Source organism: Falco naumanni, chromosome 2 (assembly GCF_017639655.2).
Source record: "Falco naumanni isolate bFalNau1 chromosome 2, bFalNau1.pat, whole genome shotgun sequence".
In the NCBI taxonomy this organism is placed as follows: Eukaryota; Metazoa; Chordata; class Aves; order Falconiformes; family Falconidae; genus Falco; species Falco naumanni.
In genome coordinates, this window is record NC_054055.1 from 102,267,088 (window position 1) to 102,288,305 (window position 21,218).

At 41.0% G+C, this 21,218-nt stretch overlaps 2 protein-coding genes across 2 annotated transcripts in view; one reads left to right on the forward strand and one right to left on the reverse strand.

Annotated features, from left to right (window-relative positions):
- Positions 1–5,217, reverse strand: part of MAP3K7CL (MAP3K7 C-terminal like) — a 45,159-nt gene extending 39,942 nt beyond the window's left edge. The window contains exon 1 of the mRNA XM_040582833.1: positions 5,051–5,217. Within this exon, the coding sequence (XP_040438767.1) occupies positions 5,051–5,159 (109 nt within the window). The 5' untranslated portion in view covers positions 5,160–5,217. The remainder of the gene's footprint in view (positions 1–5,050) is intronic.
- Positions 5,218–8,687: 3,470 nt separating this feature from the next.
- CCT8 (chaperonin containing TCP1 subunit 8) lies at positions 8,688–20,028 on the forward strand. Its single transcript, XM_040582828.1, has 15 exons — positions 8,688–8,818; positions 10,335–10,425; positions 11,032–11,111; positions 12,228–12,377; positions 12,652–12,832; positions 13,527–13,588; positions 14,252–14,389; positions 14,829–15,007; positions 15,944–16,010; positions 16,091–16,178; positions 16,289–16,404; positions 17,637–17,708; positions 17,920–18,084; positions 18,491–18,610; positions 19,796–20,028. The coding sequence occupies exons 1-15, from the start codon at positions 8,759–8,761 to the stop codon at positions 19,871–19,873; spliced, it is 1,647 nt and encodes a 548-aa protein (XP_040438762.1). The 5' UTR covers positions 8,688–8,758; the 3' UTR covers positions 19,874–20,028.
- The last annotated feature ends 1,190 nt before the right edge of the window (positions 20,029–21,218 follow it).

Sequence of the window (21,218 nt, forward strand, 5' to 3'; positions counted from 1 at the left end):
TTAACAAAACTAATAACTAATAAAACTCACAATTCTTGAAATGTTAAATCCAATAATAGAGTGCTGTTCACTAGACCTGGAGAGTTTGTATTACCACAGCTTAGTGGTTGATGACATTTCAATTCTAAATAAAAGTTATGAAAAACATGGCATATAGACATGACGGACTGCTTTTGGATTTTAAAAATGAAAAAAAGTAAGAAAAAGAGAACTGTTTCAAAATATTTGTTCTCTTAAAACTTCTTTGCAAGTCATAATTGCCATAATGATTAAAAAATAGTGAAAACTGAGAAACATCTAATTTCACTTGCTGATGAAACCCCTTTAAGTTCTGAATATCCAAGTATTACAAGGCTTTTGCTATTCAGCTTCACACCACCAGTCACAGATTTCACCATAACCTCAATTAAGCCTCCTAAAATGAAGAAATAGACACAAAAAGTTAAAGCAGTAGGTTCCTGTGAAACTGTAAAATGTTATGCAGAGGATTCTTTCTTTTCTCTGAGACTTCAGAGAGAAACATTGGAAGTACATATCTGGAATTTTTTAACACAGGCAGCTAGAGATAGATGCACAGCTGAAACCCACCTTTTCTTCAGAGCTGTTGAGAAGTCTGCAGGAGGGGTCCTGAGGCCTTTGGAACCTTTTGGAACCACATATACAATAGGAAACTACCTGTAATACCACTTGTTCTAAGAGTTCCCTTACGTTTACCCTGTTGACAGTCCTGGGATAATTTATTGTAAGCACTGAGTCTGACCACAGATTAACTGAGTAAAACACAGTTACTAGTAACTTAACCTACATCATCAGTGGGTAAAATCATAAGAATTTATTTTTATTTGGTTTGGGGTTTTTTTACAGTACAAATACTGTACTTGGCACCCTTAAGAGCGTACACTCTGTATTTCACTGTTTCAGCTTGGACTGTGATTCCAGTATGTAAAATCAATTATTAGCTTTCAAATTCATAATCCTTTATATGTCTTATCAGAACAGAGCATTCTCTTTTGTAGTTCTGTACGTGCCAGTGGTAACTGAAATTCAAGCTCGAAGATAAATTGCTGGTTAGACTGTATTGCAGAGGACTGGAGGCATGGAGGCACAATGAAGTACCCCACTAGTTGTGAGTTCAAATTTCAGGGACTCTGCAGGCTTGAAACGGAGGCATGAAACTGCTGATGAGAGCAAAGGGAGCTACACTTGCATTTCAAAAGCATCGTAAATGGAATCACACACTGCTGAATGACTGCTTTGGGTTTCCCATCTTTCCTATAGATATCTTTCTGAACCCTACTCCACTGTATTTTTCCAAGTTCATGCACAAAGCAAGTCTAATCATCAAATGTCTCTTTTGTTAATAAAGCAAATTAAGCTCAATTGGAGCAACAATACAGCAGTATGGTTTGGAATCCTGTACACTCTGCCTTCCACCACTCCCTTCTGCGAAGGTAGTGTCTTCTGGGCTGATCTATCCAAACCCTTTGTAAGTGGTCAAACAAGACGATTGCTCTCTGAGAGCTTCTTCAGGTGTTGGGAACATAGATGACTCCCTTCTAAACCTGCAACATGCTGACGTTCAAACTAAGAGAGCAGTGGTATGGCTTGCTTTCACATATTGTCCCAATTCAATCACTGGTTTAGTGTCTTCTGCTCTTTGCCAGCTGGCTGACAATAAGGACATCTGTTAGTGGATCAGAATAACTGATGTGATGCTGGAGTATATGTTTTGGACCATTTTCATGCAAGAGTGATTAGCAGAGCACCTGTTGTGAATCTCACACATCGCTTACTGATGCCCATATTTTAGTCAACTGAACTCAGAACCTGGACCATAAAGATGCATAACAAACATTTAGACATTCACTTCACTGGACTGTGTTAAAAAAAAAAAAAAAAAAAAAAAAAAAAAAAAAAAAAAAAAAAAAAGAAAGAAAGAAATTAAGAAGCTCAGATGCATCACAGACAAAATTTGTTCTTTGCTAAGGAATGAACACCTAGCCTGCTGAGTCGGCAAGGTAAACAATTTTCATGATGAAAAAAGTTGGGACAATTATCCTTCGAAAGAAAAAAAGGCAGAGGTTTCTTTACCACTTGATTACTGTTTCAAGAATCTTAATTCCCAATACAGGGTTTGGAATTAAATCTGGCTGATAGCCAACAAGGAAAACTACTGATACTGCCGAGTCAGGGATGTGGTGTTGCCACCTTCACCTTGGAACTTGTGGTAACATCCTTTAGCTTCCCTCAGCCTAGTTCTCCCATTCTCATTTCACCCATCATTGTGTAGCATGCAACACGTCTGGAGATCACACACTTAGCAAGGACACGCAAATCTGATTGAACAAAGCAATACAGTATTTTGGTAGCTTTATATATCGTCATAGCAGAGTACAAATATTAGTTCCTGATTTTCTTATAAAATAAACCTCCAGGACATTAGCGTTTCTTCTGTTGTACAGATTACAACACCAGTACATTCACAATTACTTCTTTTGAAGTTATTAGAAAATATTCTCTGCTTATTCTTTATATGTAATCTGTGTTGCACTGCTTAAATGATACTTTAGTAACTGTCCATAATTATTTTATTCATATCTATATGTTACTTCATTTTTCTCTACTGTGGAACTTAAATAACAGCAGTATAGTCTTCAGCTTAGGTTTCTTAGGCAGTAGGTGATGCGTCCACTGTTAAGACACGAGATCACACTTTTGGGATTTAGCATGTAATACTGAGGACAAGTCCTGTGCGGTAGTCCCAACTTCTTGCATTAATCCATTCCGTGGCCTTTGGCCCTTGCTGCACTATGGCATGATTCCCTTATTGTACAATGTGGTAGCACGTTTGTACAATGTAGTACATTGTACATCTCCTGTTCTGCAGAAGTGCACGGCATTTATTAACATTTCTTTAAAAATTTCAAGAATCATGTAGGAAAGACTATGCATTACTGTGCAAGCTATGTTTCTTAGATACAGCTAGGAAGGTTATGCAGTGCAGAAATGAGAGCTGCAAAAGTGTCTTTGGAACTCTTTTGATTCACATCCAAGCACAGATTCAGACCAATTTCTGAACTGCTGGCAGATATATGGGGCTGACAGAGTAGCCAGGAAATAATGTGACACATAGAAGCTCCCCAGGTCATGCTGGTGGGTCACACTCTATGCTGGCAGCATGGAGAGTGCTCTGTGGTCCCGGGGCCCAATTCAGAGACAGGTGGGCCAGGAGACTCCCACTGACCTGAGTTCTGGAGAACTAACAGATTTCTCAACAGGTATATTCAGATGACACATAACTAAGAACCCTAAAATTAATCCCTAAATAAAAATGGTGGCAACATGAGAAGCAAAATTAATAGTTACTTAGAAAAGGTTTTTAAAATTATTTGGGTAGACAAACAAAGACTTTGTCCTGAAAATCCAGTACTGTTTTAGACCATCTGAAAATTCTGGATTGGGCATTCAAGTCAAGGCATGACACAGTGAAGAAGTAAAACCACAGACCTCAGTGGCCCAGCACCAACCAACACAGGTCGTGGTCTTGACCTTTAGCTACGTTTTTTTTTCTGCTCAGTGTCTGCAGAATTGAAAGAAATGCAAATCAGGTGTAGTAGTAGCTTGTTTCCAGGAGTCTGCAGACAGTTGTCATTTATTTTACTCTTCATGACTTCATTTGGGTGCTGTTTCTGCAGAATGCTTCATCTATTCAATGTCGAGCCCACCATCCTCTTCCACTATTTCCTATCTTTTCTAATTACAGCCTAAAATTCCTATGTCAATCACTCCTCAGTTTGATGTTCTCCAAGTTTCCACATCCACAAAGGTACTTATAAATTTTTCCCACCCCAACAAGAACAGCTGAACTTTCAATAGCAGTTGGCTTGTATTTCCAGGTATTTCCAGGCTCCTGTGCACTCCACTGGAAAAAAGTTCCCACATGACCACTTTGAAAAATGAAGAGAGATGTTTTGCTAGCCCTTATCAGATCCTGGATTTGACTTCCTCATGCAAAACAGAACTTACCACCTAGAAGGCGTCATCTTTGCTAATTATGCTTTCTTTTTTATGACATCAAAACCGGAAAGACCTCAACAATTTTACTTTCTCTCATGAAGTAGATGCTCTTGTATTTTGGTGTGTACTGTACCAGTGTCACAACATGATTTTATACCTTGATTTTACCTGCAATACAAAATCAACACAAACAGCAATGATTCCTTCCTGAAACTATCATGCTTTCCAATCTTTTGTTTAGAGGAACCTCTGAATCCTTGCCACTTGTGCAGGTAGAATCAAACACACTGGATGCTTAACTCTGCTGGGAACTGTCATCACTATATTAACATATTAACATTTTCAAACAATTTAATCTACTGATCCCATGCAAAGGCAATACTCCTTTAAAATCTCCAGAAGTGCTCTCCAGTGACTCATGACAATTGGATTAGCTATAGCAGAAAGCACATACACTGAGGTAAGAATACACGAACGGTAAGGAAATCTTGCTTTCCTGTCTAGCTTGCAATCCTCTGCACCAGCAAGCGAGATAAACCCAACATGAGGGTAACGTTTAACCCATGAGCTGTGGACCAATGAGCTAAGAAGTACTTAGTTGATTAGAAGTACTCTAGTTGATTAGAGTGCTCTTTCTCATTATGTCACAAGTGAGATAAGCACCATCTGGGAAAAACTGATGTAACTGCTGCTGGTATTATTAAGAGAATTATGTTCACCCTGAATATTCAGCCCTATGTGGCTCACAGTTCTGTTTCAGGTATATGTATGATTCTCTGCAATCTAAGTATGATCCTCAGGCTTCCTTCAAGGTGCCACTCACATTTTTTCATTGGCCAGATGTCAGTTTTGTTGCACAAACACAGTCAGATGTTGTACTCACAACTTAACAGAAACTCTTCTATGCCTTGTTTTCCAATTGCTCAGGTTCCCACTGCTGAATAAGCAAATAGAAATTAATATTCTGCCCCTTTTAAGAACTTCCCAAGATCTTGTTAAAATTTTACCATCCTAGAATTTGACAAACATGTGCCTACAGATAAGCTGGGGATTTCCACGTGTACGGTAATAGATTTTGGCTGGTGAAAGGGCAGCCAACTGCCAATAGCCAACCCTCTGACCTTTGGATGGTCTTTTAGCATGGCAGTGTCTGTGCAGAGTATAAATGGTGTAGATGAGTAGCTAAAAAAAGACCAAGGCCAAGTCAAAGTCATGATTAGGCAGTGAGTCCCAAATAACTCCTGGTTCTAACAGAAAGAGATGTTTTAGTGATACTTGAATAGAGATTAATATATACATATATTGTATATACTCATAATCACAAACATACATATATATTTTAGCTTTAGTGGTATTCTGGCTTTAAAAAGTGTAGCTAGCACAAGCTTCAACAAAAGCACTGTACCGACAGGGCAGTTCCAGAAGTATGTGAAGACAGCATAAGGCAGCACTGCCACGGAGAGACTCCTGCCCTGCCTCCCTTCATCTCTCCTTGCGCCAGCCCAAGATTTTGCACAGCCATGCAGCAAGCAGGAAAGCTGAAAGCTGGCCAGGCTTCTTTTGGGTTAGTCTTTAATGCAGATCTGTTCCCTAATCTGGTTCATCGCACGGGTGCACAAATGTTTGGCAAGAAAGGATTTGAGAGAAGGAGAATGCAGAGGTGAAACAAGCAGCCAGAGATGGGACTGTCTTTGTGGCCACTGTCCTTGCTTAAAATACTGGACCTGGAGTGTGGAATCATTGAGCAACACTAACTTTATCACTCTGCAATACTGTAAGTAGAAACAAACATGGGTAAATTTACTTGTCCAAGCAAAAGCAATACTTTTTGCTTTTTGCAGTGAACTGGACAGCTTAAGCGCTGAATAAGAAGAATTGAGTCTTTCCCCCCAAAATTGCTTATCTTACTCAAGCAGAGTTGATTTAGCAAGAAGCACTATGCAATGCTGCGATGATTACTGTTGGCCTGTGTGAGCTGACACTGCTTTCTGCTGTAGCTCAAACATTATGCAACCTACATTTCCTGTATATAATCACTTGAGAGACTAATTAAATAACACCATTTTAATTACTGAAGACTCAGAAAGGGAATGTTGCCTTCTTAGTAGGACGAATGCTCATAAGGTTAACATGCCACAGAGCCAGGCAAGAATAACCCTCGATTCAATTTCTGAGCTAAAATTTACTAAGGCTCTGATGAAGTGTGTGCCTTGGAGAGGCCAGTCCTGAAAAATCAGAGAACAGAGTTCATAACTTATGAGAAGATAAATATTTAGCTTTTCTTTTTACGGAAAGGTAATAATAAATGTAAACTTGAGAAGTGTTTTTAATAGTAAAATCCCATTTCTTTAGCACCCTACATACCATTGCTTTGATTCTTCTATTATTTGTCTTGGTGAAAATCAAGGAAGGACAATAATACTGATGTACACCAATGAGGTCAGAAACATTTCTTAATACAAAACAGTACTGTTTGGGGCATTATCATTTAAGCCCAGGTTGGCAATCCACCTAGGCAAGTGATAGGATCCTACAGGAGAAGAGCCACAGACTGCCTGGCTGAAGACTGCATATTTTTCAGGGAGCCACTTCATCGCTTAACCATTCTATTTACTAACTGGAAAAAAAGGTACTCGTGTTAAGTCATGCAACAATGAGGTAGCTATATCCAGATGACTGCACTGAGAATGTAAAATATATGGTAAGAAAATGACAAAACTTTTAAGTGTTGATGTAGTACTAGAGACTCACCTGAGTTCATGCAGGGTATTAGTCACAGAGAGCTAAATCGCATCTTGCAGTTACTGATCAGCAGTCTAACCACTTGAACCATCTTTCGCCCTTGCCTTAAAATTAATGTCTCTGATTAGAATGCATTCAACTATTGATACAGTGCCTGTGACTTCATGACTATGAAAAGTCTTACGCATTGACTTAGAAGTACCTCCTCTGATGTCCATGCGTAACAATAGATTACAGAAGTTACTTTATAAAATACAGTTTCTGGACACTTGGCTGTAGAACAAGAGAGACATTTCCTTCTTTCCTAGCTGCACTGTGGTGCAGATACATTGGAAAAGAGAAGAGAGGGATGGATAAATGGGGTAATGCCACCTATGCCAAACCTCAACACCTCCTTTTGAAGTGCCCAAACTCTTGGTCATGATAGTCAGGGCTGAGTAGGACCCCCCTAATGCTTCAACTGGCATCTGCCTCTAAATGCTTCTGGCAATACTGCATGCACATTCTTTGAAGTTCATTCATGGGGTGCTTTATGTAGTTTGCTTTCTGTCACCACTCTTTTTATACTGCCATGATATGTTACAGGTTAAAACTGATTGAATGTTAAGAATAATAGGATGATAAAACTAAACCAAGTGTGGCCTCCTGAGGTTAAGCAACAAAACATATCAAGTGATTTCATAAACCTTGCAGGCAGCCTACCTGTGCTGCAGAGGTGAAGCAACTCAGTCTGTGTTGGGTTACAGGCTCTGATACCGCGTGGCTTAAACGCATTTCTAAGGTTTTGAAGTTCTCATCTTGGAACAGTATGTTTGATTTTTAGTGGCACAGAAGCAAAGTTAATAAAACTTAACAAACTGAAAGCAGTTCCATATAGAAGCAGCTCCACTGTCTGCTGGCTGGACCTCAGCTACCTGTAGCGATGTCAAGGTGAGCCTCCAAAGTGCTCTTCAGCACGTCCTGCAGCACGTGTATTACTTAGGCTTACCCCGGGTGATGAAGACTTGATCGTAGTCTTCCTATCAGGAAATTTTGCTTCCATTTAAACAAATCGGGTTCGTACTAAGCGAAAATACTCGACCAGAGTCTGCACAGTTTTATTACCAGTTTTTCCCATCAGCGGCAATGAAGGCTCTTCCCTGTTTTTGGGACATGTATCCCTAAATATTCTCAGATAGATGTCTGGGAGACTGTCTGCTCTACTGAACTCAACAGCGGGACAAAGGCTCTGAGGGAGCCACCGCGGCCACCGCCACAGCCCTGCCGGGGCTCCCTGCCGGGGCTTTGCACGGACGATGCCCCCAGGAGCGGCCGCCACCACCGAGCGGCCCGGCAAACTGTGAATCATACAGCACTATCTTACCTATCAGAAAAACGCTACCTGGGCTCTTTTCCTTTTAACGAAATGACACAAACGTTACATAAATACTGCACAGTGAGATGAACCATCGACTTTGGTTGGTTTCATTTCCCTAAAGCAACACGCACAACCACAGGACAAGCCAGGCACCCCTCAGGTTAGTGGTCTCTCGACGCTACCCGTCGGGTCCATCCTCCCTCTCCTTCAGAAACTCCGAGCCCTTTCGCTCCCCGGAGGCTCAGCACCCCCCGCCGCCAGCGCCGAGGAGCAGCCGGGCTCCCCCGGGCGCTCCCAGCGCGGCCGCCTCAGCCCGCCGGCCGCCCCCCCGCGCCCCGCCCCGCCATCGGCCTTCTCTGGGCGCAGCTCGTCATGTCTGCGGGCAGCCCCGCTGGCTCCCCGCCATCGACCTTTTCTGGGCGCAACTCGCCGTGCCTGCGGGCAGCCCGGCTGCCTCCCCGTCATCGACCTTTTCTGGGCGCAACTCGCCGTGCCTGCGGGCAGCCCTGTTGCCTCCCCGCCATCGACCTTCTCTGGGCGCAGCTCGTCCTGTCTGCGGGTAGCCCGGCTGCCCCCTCCGCGCCTGCGCGCCCTTCGCCTCCCGTCGCCCCCTGCGCGGTGCGTGGCAGCAGCGGCGCGGAGATGGCGCTGCACGTTCCCAAGGCCCCGGGCTTCGCCCAGATGCTCAAGGAAGGGGCGAAGGTAAGAGCGGCGCCGGGCAGGCGCTGTTTCCTCAGGAGGGTTGTGTTGGGGGGGCGGGGGGGAGCTCGGGGGTCTTGGCTTGGCGGCACGGGGAAGGTTCTGGAAGGCCGGCGGAGGAGGGCGGCGCCTGGTGCACGCGGCCTTCGAGAAAGCTCTGGCAGCCCCCCCCCCCCCGCTCCCCCCGCCCGGGGCGCTGCCCCCGCCGGCCCGGGGGTACCCGCCGCTTCGCGGGGCGGCGCTGCCCCGACTGTGCTGCCCCGGACCGGGCGCCCCACTGGGGCCTTCCGCTGAAAGCAGTGCCATGGGAGGCGGTTGGTTTGGAGAGCTCTTATAGGTGACGGCAAAATCAGCCGGCCCCTATAGATTTAGCTGCTCAGAAGTGTCCCGTTTGTTATAGATGTTCCTTGACAGTTTTTCTGTTGCTGTGCCCGTAAGAAAACTATTTTCGTGAGTGCTGTATATTTTCCATATATTTGCTTTCTGTAAATCCATTTTGAATGTATTTTATGTTAAACGTAAATTTTGGTAGTATTCAAGGACTATGCCTGATGAAGCAGAAGCTCTCTTGGAATAAGTGGGACAGATGGTTGTGTTTTGTTTGGTTTTTTTTACGGCAGGGGAATGCAAAAAGATTTTTTGGTTGCTGCTACTTGATAGAAAGGAAAGCTAGCTGCTCAGAAGACCTTTTATTTTTCTTTTCAGAATATTCCTTGGAGTCAAAGAATGGTTTATGTCAGTGGCAGAGGGAGAGCAGGGAAACAGAACGGCCTAGATACAGGTTCTCCCATAGAGAATCGAAGGCCAGAATGGCAGGAGGTGTCTTTTACAAAACAAGGAGGCGGATGGTGTTCTGAGATACTTGTTTTGTATTTATAGAGTAAATATTACTAGAGATACTTTTCTCGCTTCTCATGGGTCAGAGAGTATGTTTTATCCTGCTCTTTCTTCTTTCTTAAGGCTCTTTTTGGGGATCCCACCTTTTCTTAAGGCTTCCAAACTGAAGCCAGGTGGATTGACTTCTCAAACACAAGTGTTTTATCATACATTCTGCTGAGTTTTCAAACCACACATTTGGAAGCAGAACAGAGTTAAATGGATTTGGTGCAATACAGAGTTGTGAATAAAGAAGCATGTTCAAAAATGCATGTTTATGAAGCTGTGCCCCTCTCCAATCTGGTATTAGTTGTTTTCTGTGTCTCTTTGGCATGCCACTAACTTTTTTGGAAAGTTTAAGAGTTTCCTGTTGAAAGTTTAGTCCCTGTTCAAATTTTCTGTTCAGAAGCTTGTTGGGCCTGTTGAGCAGCCTAGTTGGGGAGGAGGAGACAGTAGTTCTTTTCTCACTGTCTTTGGGTAAGATTTAGCTTCCATTCAAACTTTTAAGTGAAATACCAATTTTAAATTAATAAAAACTTTCATGGACTCAGTAGATTATTGCTGCTTTGATGAGAAATGCCTAGTTCATTCCTTTCTTTTTTGTTAGAAAGCCTAATTCTGAGCAAAATGTTTTTCCTTCTAGCATTATTCAGGACTAGAAGAAGCTGTCTACAGGAACATCCAGGCATGCAAAGAACTTGCTCAAACCACCCGTACGGCTTATGGACCAAATGGTAAATAAGTCCTAAGATTATTGTAGTGTTTTTGAGCAAAATGTTATGTTTGAAGGATAAGCCTACCTTGACAAAGAAACAACTGTTTGTTTCTTGAGGAAACTTATTGGACTTGCCCTAGAACTCTAAATATATCGTCATTGTGGCTATAGAGATCAGAATTTGTTTCATTGTCTCTTGAGTTATACACTATGTACCTGCCTTTGCCAGGTTTATGTACCAGTTGCTGTGTCCTCTTTGCTGTTTCGCAGCTATATGGAAGACTTAAACAAATTAAAAGAAAGATAATAACTTGGTAGGTACTCATAATGAACATAACCATACCATGTCCAGTCAGATATACCAAAACAAAAGGTGTGCTCCAGTATCAGTTAAGTAAATGATGTACTAATATTTCAGAAGAGAAGACTGCTTATTCAGAAATTATCAATTTCCTCTTAATGTAATATACTCCCAGGTGTTATTTTACAAAAATCTTTTAGGCCCTTAAATTATAATTAGGGCTCGGGTTTTAATGTGTAAGATACACTGGAAAGTTATGAAACAGTATCTGTGTACAAAATTACATTTGCCTAATGAAGGGTTTTTAAAATCCCCTCCCATTAGGAATGAACAAAATGGTTATCAATCATCTGGAGAAGCTTTTTGTTACAAATGATGCTGCTACTATCTTGAGAGAGCTAGAGGTAAGTTTTATGGTTCTGAATGTTAATAAGGAAGTACATGTCACCCTGCCAGATTGACATATGTCATTTTGTAAATCACTTATGTTTTTCACTGGATATAAGTAACGTCAATGGGCTGTATCGACAGTGAGGAACAGAACTCTCTTGTAAAGCAGCATTAAGTAGTTGCAGAAGATGCTTAATGATTGCCTACTTTTTTCCCCAAAACCACTGTAGATTTAGAAGAGGGTATGTGTAGACAATACAGTGTCTAAAGAACTCTGAATGAAGTAGCTATTGCATTAATCTTCCAGTGTTGGTTGTTGACATGTTCTCCTGTCTGCTTAAATATGTTAATTGGATTTAAGAAGCTGAGCATATTGCAGCACCCCCCTGTGAATACAGTATGTGTGGAAGGACTGACCTGTCCTAACCTTTTTCCCTTACTATCAAATTCATATTTATATCATAACACAAATAATGTTCTACTGAGTACTATACACACTGATAAAAATAGTGCAGGTATCAACTATTTCCTTACTTAATGCATTGTGTTAGTGTTTGGTATAAGTAGAATAGCTGTGGAAGTCTCATTCTGTTTTTAAAAAAGAATCTGCAGACTACTTAATGAGCCTTTCATGTCACAGGATAGAATTACAGTTGCTCTAATTACATTCAAGGATACAGCAGTTTTATTGATAGTTTTCTTTGAAAGAAAGTAAGCAGAAAACCCACTAGAATTAAACTGTAATTCAGGTGTCTATTTTTGAGTGTTACACATGAATGCAGCTTGAAAATCTAAACTTCAGGCTGCTCTCCTGTTGCATTGCTTTGTGAAGCCACTGCATCCTGTAAGAAATAGCACAGAACCGCTATCAAGGATGTTTAATTCATTTTCTAGGGGGAGTGTTCAGTTGTCTTGATTTTATTTTTTTATCTGTGTTTGCACTTTTGCTTATTAGGGAGGTTAGCCAATTAAGATAATCTGTGCTGCTTTCTTTTCCAATTTTGTGCATTCTTAGTGTCTTCAGATACAGTTTGAAATAAGAGAGCTTTTACTGGATGTACAGAAAAACGTGGAGCTGTAGTCTAGGTGGGGTGTTAGTAACTGAGATCTGTAACTTACTTCTTTTAAAGGTCCAGCATCCTGCTGCAAAAATGCTTGTGATGGCTTCCCACATGCAAGAGCAAGAAGTTGGGGATGGAACAAACTTTGTCCTTGTCTTTGCTGGAGTTCTTCTGGAGTTAGCAGAAGACCTTCTAAGGATGGGGTTATCAGTCTCAGAGGCAAGTTATGTTGCTTTTGCAATTCACATAGCTTGAATACACGTTCCCATTGTTCTTGAGTCATAGTGTTGTAAATTGTCTGCTTCCTTCTGAACTGATTTTTTTAGATAAAGATGTATGAAGAACAACAGTTTATATTTTATAGCTTGTGATTGATTGCTTCCCTTATAAGCTTTTGCATTTGATAATGTTTTATGGCCCTTTCAAAAGGAGATTCAAGCAGTATGAATGCATAGTGAAGTGGTGTAGTGAATATTTATTGTATACCACACAGGTGATTGAAGGATATGAAAAGGCTTGCAAGAAAGCCCTAGAAATTCTTCCAGACTTGGTGTGCTGTTCTGCAAAGAACCTTCGAGATGTTGAAGAAGTGGCATCTTTATTGCACACTTCAGTGATGAGCAAACAGTATGGCAATGAACAGTTTTTGGCAAAGCTTATTGCTCAGGCCTGTGGTAAGTGGACAAGAACAGATGTGTGCACGCATCTTATGCTTGCTTATGATCATGACTCATGTCTTCATGTAAAGATGAAAGGTACAGTTAGTTTATCAGGTAGAATTGGACGGAATGCTTTAGCCTCTGAAATTAGTATAATCTTTTTCATGTTGAACTCTTCCTTGAAGTGGCTCGGGAAAGGTCTGTTTCCTACTAAAAGTTTTATTGAAATAGCTTTCTAGGTTTTTTTAAAGCAGAAACCCATCTTTCTTCCTCTTTATCATTAAGATGATTTATTATGCTTCAGGTCAGCCGTTACACTAGTAATGTGTAACTCAGCCTCAGAACAATGGAAGCAAGACTAGTTGAGTTGTTGTTTTCTCTCTAGATCTCCAAGAAAGAAAATTGGTGTTTAAGTGTTTTCTCAAAGTATTCTGGGTCAGACTTCACTCTTGAACGTACATGTGTAAATGGATGTTCTGACTCAATTAGCTGAGCAGCCTGAATAGATGTTGCTTTCTGATTTCCAGACTGTAAAAACAAAATTTCTGTTTCTCTTGATGCGGTTTATTAGCAGATCATAATTGCCTTAAATTTAGGCAGGCATCTCAAACCATTAAATTTTAGTACTTTAGAAAAGCTCCAGGCATTATTTATGATGTCATTAAGCAACACAAATTCATTCTTTTTTTTTCTTTTTTTTTCTTGCCAGTTTCTATTCTTCCTGATTCTGGTCATTTCAATGTTGATAATATCAGAGTGTGCAAAATTGTGGTAAGTTGGAAGTAGCTAGTGTTGCTGTATTACCAAGGTAAACAGTTTAATGAAAGTTAATTTTTAGATCTTTGGAAGTGCCTTTTCTGTTATTTCTGTTGTGTTGTAGCATGCATAATTAGTTTTGGAAATTCATCTTTACGTTCCTTATTTAGTGTCCAGTAGCAGCTTTCAGAAACAAAAATCATTAATATTTACAGTTTACACTAAATCAGATACACAAACTTAATTATACACAGGGATGTTGATTGCATCTTGTAGAAGTAGTCACAAGACTAGGCTAAGATGTAGGCTGGCAGAAATGTGGCGGTCTAATCTTGTGTTCTTTTTGTCAGGCTTTAGTATGTTACATAGGATTGGAGCAAGTTTATATCTAGTATGAGTTTCCTCCTGTGTTTTTTCCTTGCTAATAAATACATTACAAATTGAGCACAGGAAATTAATGTTACAGGCCTTAACCTGGACTACCAACTAATCTTAAAATGGGAAACTGTAAGGCAGTGTTTGATGTTGCTAAATCAGCTGAGGTCTTACTTTTGCTGTGGTGAAAACAGAGGTTGCTACATTCGAATGCATGTAAGGACTGCCTTTCATAAACGGTAGTGCAGCTTTATGACAACAGAAGATCAATAATATGACTTTCCCCCATTCCATTTATTTCAGGGTGCTGGTATCTCTGCTTCCTCAGTACTGCATGGCATGGTTTTTAAAAAAGAAACTGAAGGAGATGTTACTTCTGTCAAAGATGCAAAAATAGCTGTGTATTCCTGCCCTTTTGATGGTATGATAACTGAAACTAAGGTATGTTAAAGCTCAAAATAAGTTACTTATCTATTTATGCTCATGTGCTTTTATTTTTAGCTTTAGCTATAAATATTCTTGACACTTGGTCATTGAGATATTTTTGTTAATACTGCGTTCATTAGTTTAAAAAAGTTCATAGAAAATGTCTGCACCTAATTTTGCTTTACAGGATTTTGGGAGTTGGGGAGATGATGTTGCTTTTGTTGGGTTGTTTGAGCCAAACTATGTGCTAGAATGTCTGAACCTCAAGGTTGTCTAGAGATGGTAGAATTGCCTGTTCTTTGACTTGTTTCACTATGTTGCCTGGGAAGGGTGGCGGTACGATGAAATAGGATGACTTGAGGTTTGTGGATAGGTTGGGAGACAAAGTGGTTTGTCAAAATCTTTTAGGCATGCAGTTAACACTGAATTGATAACAGTGTATGTGTTTTACTAGGGCACTGTACTTATAAAGAATGCTGAAGAACTGATGAATTTCAGTAAGGGAGAAGAAAATCTAATGGATTTGCAAGTCAAAGCTATTGCTGATAGTGGTGCAAATGTAGTAGTAACAGGTGGCAAAGTGGCAGACATGGCTCTCCATTATGCCAACAAATACAATCTTATGTTAGTCAGGTAAGTACTGGAGCATAAAAACATTTTATCTATTGGGTTTATGAAATGTACTTACTATTGAGTGCCTCTTGCCTCTCAAACAAATTAGAAACAAAATATTGTAGACTATTTGGTTTTCTAGTGGATCAAAACCTGCACTGCAATTTGGTTGTTTCATAGCTTATGTTTCTTGGCAGTATTTCACCTCTGTGTGACAGCTAGGTGGGGAGGAACTTGTGTATATGGTACTGTTGTTCTGGTGTAAGTGTCTTCATGGCACAGCTGAAATCTATAATATCAAAATCTGTGGATCTAGTAAAGAGGGGTGTGGCCCCAAGGGCATGGGGGATTGTACTATAATGGTTCCTCCTGGTCACAGTCCTTGTGATGCTTCAGCAATGATGAGATATCTCTGTGCATCACTAATGTATTGAGGGATGGAGGAACTAATTTGTAATACTTTTCATTTCAGTAGGCTTTAAATCTTCTTGTTTGTAAATAAAGCATGTTTGTACGTCCTTGAAATACATTCTGCATGGCATAAAGTTAAATGACCAGCAGTGGCTCTCACATCTCACACAAATAAGTGGTCCTTTCTTGAAAGCTGTGACTGTACTGGTGGTGTCCAAAAAGTGAATTTTTGGAAATGGAGCACGATACTGTAAACTTTCACGTAACTAGATAAAGTTTGCTAAAGAGGTGTTGTAAGGATAATTCAGGTGTTACACACTAGAAGATGAAGTTTGATAAAGTATTTGAACTACTTTGTTTTTAAATTCTTAGGAAGTAGTCTTTGCACAGCATCCCTGAAAATAGGTAGTTATAACTTGAAAGAATAGATGAGTGGATTTTTTAACTTTACACAGGAAATTGTAGATGTCAGTAGTTTAAAAAATGCTGCCAAGAGAATACTTACTCATATGTGTTAACATTCGTTCTGGAAATTTGTTGTTAAAGGTTGAACTCCAAGTGGGATCTGAGAAGACTGTGCAAAACTGTTGGTGCAACAGCCCTACCCAGACTGGTATGGACTTTTAAAATGAGGAGCAGAAGGGAGAGCACTGATGAGCAGGTTCACCTCTTAACTCCTGTTTTTCTTTCTAGACTCCCCCTACTCTAGAAGAAATGGGTCACTGCGATAGTGTATATTTGTCAGAGGTTGGGGATACACAGGTCGTCGTGTTTAAACATGGTATGTACATTCTGTAGAACTCTTAATGCTGCTGTTCTAGAAGTACGATGTTCATGTGGGTTTTACACCTAACAACCTTAATTCAGTAATGTACGTGTCTGCCTGAACAGAAAAGGAGGATGGTGCCATTTCTACTATACTCATTCGTGGATCTACAGACAACCTGATGGATGACATAGAGAGAGCAGTGGATGACGGTGTAAATACTTTCAAAGTACTCACGAGGGTAAGTAGCTAGAAAGCTTGTTATCAAACCTGAGCTAGGAATCAGTTTGAGGCAAGACTTGTGCTTGTTTGCTGCAAAGGCTGTAGTAGTTACTTACATTATCAGTTTAAGAGCCTTCCTGAGGTGTAGTATTGAGGTGTGGAGGGCTGTGCTGAGAAGGTTGCTGCTGACGTTGCTGTGAACACAGTGTACAGAAAAGATGGTGCTCAGCACGTACTCGGTTTTCCAGTAATAAGCGAGTTCTTGAAGATGGTTTAATTCTGCTGCTTTGTAATGGCAATCAGCTCTTTGTTTCCCTAAATGGTTTTTAATGTTCCTTGGAAACCAGGCGCAGAGGAAAAGCAAGATAGCTTGCTTTGTCAGTGGGGATCAGGAGGAACTGACCAGTTGTAAACTGAATTTCTAGTTCATTGGTGACAAGACATGCTTCCTCTACATACTACAGAAAATGCTTTATAGGTGGAAGAACTCAGTTCTGCAGAGTTGTTTCTGTGAGGTTTTGTGGACTTCATTCTTTCCTTTTTTTTAAGTATAAAAGGAAATGTTTGTATATTTACGCAGCAGGTGGCATGCAAAATATTAAACTTCTGTTTGATGCTTAATATCCTGTACATTCCAAGACATGCACATTGATTTAGAGTACTGGAACAGCTATAGACTCCACGTTTATGATTGTCTCCAGGAGCTGTCCTGACTTCCGATTTAGGATGATTACTTTTCTGTTTAAAAGACTGGGAGTTCTTAAGTGAATGCTGGTTTGCCAGAGAGTATACAAAATGCTTAATTTAAAACAAAACTCCAACACCTTGTGGTATTTGTTGACATGTTAAACTTCAGTAGATTGGTTTCCTGCATGATACTTCCCAGTAAGTTAATGGAAAAGATGAGAGAAATCTAGGAATTTTTTTATTAGTGAAAATCTGAAATTACTTTCTCAGAAAAAAACAACCAAACAAACAAAAAAACACCAAAGAAACCCCAGACACAAAGCTCAATACTTTATTATTTTGTTTTTTACAAAAGAAGCTCTTTTTACTTATTCGTTCCAACGTGTTTGAAGAAATTCTGGTAAATTTCTCTTGTACTGCATGTTTGTTCTGAAGCAGATCTTTAATAAGCTTGTGTGGGATAAAGCTCTATTGCATTCTTGGTAGAGTATATAAATTCTAAAAAGTGAAAATAAATACGATGCTTTAAGCAAAACTTTGCATTTTGGGATGGTCTATTCACAGGATAAACGTCTTGTTCCTGGAGGTGGTGCAACAGAGATTGAATTGGCCAAGCAGATCACATCTTATGGAGAGGTACAGCAAATGGGCTTTTTTACTTTTTATTTTGTTTTATACACACATATGTGACTTATAAAATTATATGCATATTATTTTATGCCAAAAAATACATGTGTATTAATGCACATAAATCAATAGAAAATGGGGGGGGGGGGGGGGGGGGGGGAAATGCCTCCTTATCTTTGTTTTTTGAAATGCTGACATATGGCTTTCAACTTCACTTTAGACTTGTCCTGGGCTTGACCAATATGCCATCAAGAAGTTTGCTGAGGCATTTGAAGCCATTCCTCGAGCACTGGCAGAAAACTCTGGAGTAAAGGCTAATGAGGTCATCTCCAAACTTTATGCTGTGCATCAGGAAGGGAACAAAAATGTTGGATTTGATATTGAGGTAAACAGTCTATCACAGTACTTGGTGTTCTGCAGTACAGGGTTGTATTTAAAAGTACTTCTATCAATATGAAGTGTTTATAGATTAAATTATTGAAGCTCTGTGTTGCACAGTCTAAAAGAAGGACTTACTGTAATACTGAAGTGTGGTCTTTTTCATTAGCAAGGAGTTAAATGTAGTGTAGTGGCCTTGTGTAGGGAGTAAGGGAGACAGTGAACTAATGTAGTGGAGAATAAGTCTTTAGTAATTACTGGTCTTGTCTTCCTGCTAATGGATGAGGAATTTCTGAAGAGGGAAGATGAGATCAGAAAAGTGATAACTTGTTCTAAACCTGTAACCTTGAAAACCCGGTAATTTGCTCGGTAGAAGCCTGACAAAGTTATGAATGTTTTTCCCCGTCTGACAGGCTGAAGCTGCTGCTGTGAAGGATATGTTGGAAGCTGGTGTGTTAGACACGTATCTCGGGAAATCCTGGGGTATCAAGCTAGCTACAAACGCAGCAGTAACTGTCCTGAGGGTAGATCAGGTAAGCTTATAGTAACTTAGGCACTGAATTGAAAGCTTTAACTCAGCGTGAAGAACACTGATGCAGAATGCAAGGTGTAAAAATAGGATACTTGAAAAACGTGGGTTTTTTCTTTCTGAAAGCCAGGAAGTTTGTTCGAGAGTTCAGAATTTGGAGTGTTGTAATGCTGCTTTTGTAGGAGCACTGTTAGTGGGTTTTGAGGTTGTTTGTTTTTTTTTTAAGATTTGACAGTTGATACTCATATCCAGGAAGTTATCCTAACTTTCATAGGAACAAGGTTTAACCTAAGAAACCTTCTGTGATACATTGTTTTTACATGAAAATCCAATGTTAGGAAAAATAGAGGTCATAATCTTAATGATAAAATTATTTGTGTATTTCGTGGAACTTCAGCAAAAATGTATTTGCATGTGAAATTTCTGTAGATTATTATGGCAAAAACAGCAGGCGGTCCAAAAGCCCCTAAGCAACAAGGACATTGGGATAAGGATGACTGGAAAGATGAGCCTGAAAAATAGCTCTGTTTCTCTAGCAGAGAGGTATCTGTGTGTGAGTGCATGCATCAGTATACTGACAAGCACATGGCAGATTCTGTCTCGAGGACATGTAACACTGCTGTCTTGTGTGTGCTGATCGCGACATTTTTATCGGTGCCTTTGCAAATGAATTTTACTTCTAAACCCAAATTTTTACTGAAAGGATGAAAAGTGCCATGTTACTTTTACCTTACTTTTCACTATAGCAAGTGCAGAAAATGAGCCTTTAACATGGTAGGACTAGTGGAATTCATGCTTGTAAAGTGTGATGTTTGACTTGGTAATTCAGAACAATAGCAGTGATACTTACACGTCCTGTAGTGTGCCTCCTGTAAAGCAGTCCCTGTAAACTAGCCTATTTGAGCACTCACTTTCTGTAGACCTAACTGAAGCCTTAATTTGCATGCAAAAATTAGGTAAAAGCTCTTTTTTAGTGTATCAGGGCTCAGCTTCTGCCATTTCCAAGAAAAAAAACCTAATTTGCAAATATCTCAATTAGATGGATTATAGTATTCACTGGCTTTAGTTCGGAGTAGGGAAACTGCATGAATTTAGTGAATGTTGTTGGTCCAGCATCATTATGGCTATAGGTGGTGCAAGAGCCTGATTCTAACCTTAATCTTTTTCTGCTTCCCTGTTTATCTTCAAGATCATCATGGCAAAACCAGCTGGTGGCCCTAAACCTCCATCAGGAAAGAAGGACTGGGATGAAGACCAAAATGATTGAACAGTTTAACTCTGCTTCTTAATTTACACGATTATGTGTGGGTTTTAATATTGCAGTTGGAACCTGTCGTGATGTTCTACTCTGTAAGTTATGAACGGTGTCTGATGGAGCACGGAACTTCAAAAACACTTCAATAAATGTACTTGCTGTTAAAATGCTGTTTGATTTGGGCTTGTGTGACATTTGTGGATATGCAGGCATCTGACTGACTGCGGGTGAGGTGGGCTGACCTTGACTTGCTGGACAGGGGCAGAACTTGAGCTGGAAAAGCCTGGGGGTTGAGAAAAAGACAGGGAGGTCACAGGCAAAACAGACTCAAAGTGCAGAAAATTTGATTTCTAACCAATGAAAAATAAGTGTTGGAGGGCAAGAAACAAGAAAAATACTAAACCACCTTCCTGTTCACCTCCCCTTCTTCCCAGGCTCAGCTGTACTCCATTCCCACCTCTACCTCTTCCTCCATGTGGTGCAGGGAATGGGGTCTGGGGTCAGTCCGTAACAGCTCCTCTCTGCTGCTCCTTATGCCCCCTTTCCCCCTCTTCCCCTCCTACAGCTGCCTCAGCCCAGGGATGCCCTGTGCAGGTTGCAGCCCGTCGGGAACAGCTGCTCCTGTGTGGTCCTCTAGGCTGCAGTTCCTGGCAGGGAAACCTGCCCCTCTGGGCTCCGTGGGGAGACCCAGCATGGTCCTCTTCATGAGCTGCGGGACAGCCTGCTCCAGCGTGGTCTCTGCAGGAGCCCCTCCTCCTTTTACTTGGGTGCTGTTTCTCATGTTTCCCTTCGCAGCTAGGCAGCATTTTCCTGTTTCTCACACATGCTGTCCCCCTGGGCTGTAGGGCCCAGCTGTGCCCCGCCATGGGTCAGCTGGAGCTGGCGGTGTCAGGAGGCACTGCCCAGCATCTCAGTGGCTGCAGCTACAGCCCACCCCACCGTCTTGATACCCGCACCCAGTATGGTGGACAAGGTGGATCGCAAGCCTGCTGCAGGGAGCTCATTCCTTCCAGGAAATGGGACCTATAATCATCACAGCTCTTTGTGCTCTTAATTGTGCTCCTTAGCCAGTGTTTGAGTGAAAAACTCAAATGAATATTGAAGTATGGTCTGTGCTTACATTCATTTTTGTCACGTGTCTCTGTTACAGGGGTCCTCAAACTATGGCCTGCGGGCTGGATACGCCCCCCCCAGGGTCCTCAATCCCCCAGTATTTACAGACCCCCCCCTGTCCCCCCCGCTGGGGGTTGGGGGGAAACCAGCCACAGATGACAGCCTGCCACTGCATCCGCACACCGGCCCCCTGGTTAAAAAGTGAGGACCCCCGGTCTATTTCATCCTCGCCCTCCGAAATCTC

What these genes read in the sequence shown, in the direction of transcription:
- CCT8 (XM_040582828.1), top strand. Translation starts at nt 8,759, where the DNA reads ATGGCGCTGCACGTTCCCAAGGCCCCGGGCTTCGCCCAGATGCTCAAG. An exon ending in GTATGATAACTGAAACTAAG is followed by an intron (nt 14,390 to 14,828) that starts GTATGTTAAAGC and finishes GTGTTTTACTAG; the next exon opens with GGCACTGTACTTATAAAGAA. An exon ending in ATGTTGGATTTGATATTGAG is followed by an intron (nt 18,085 to 18,490) that starts GTAAACAGTCTA and finishes CCCGTCTGACAG; the next exon opens with GCTGAAGCTGCTGCTGTGAA.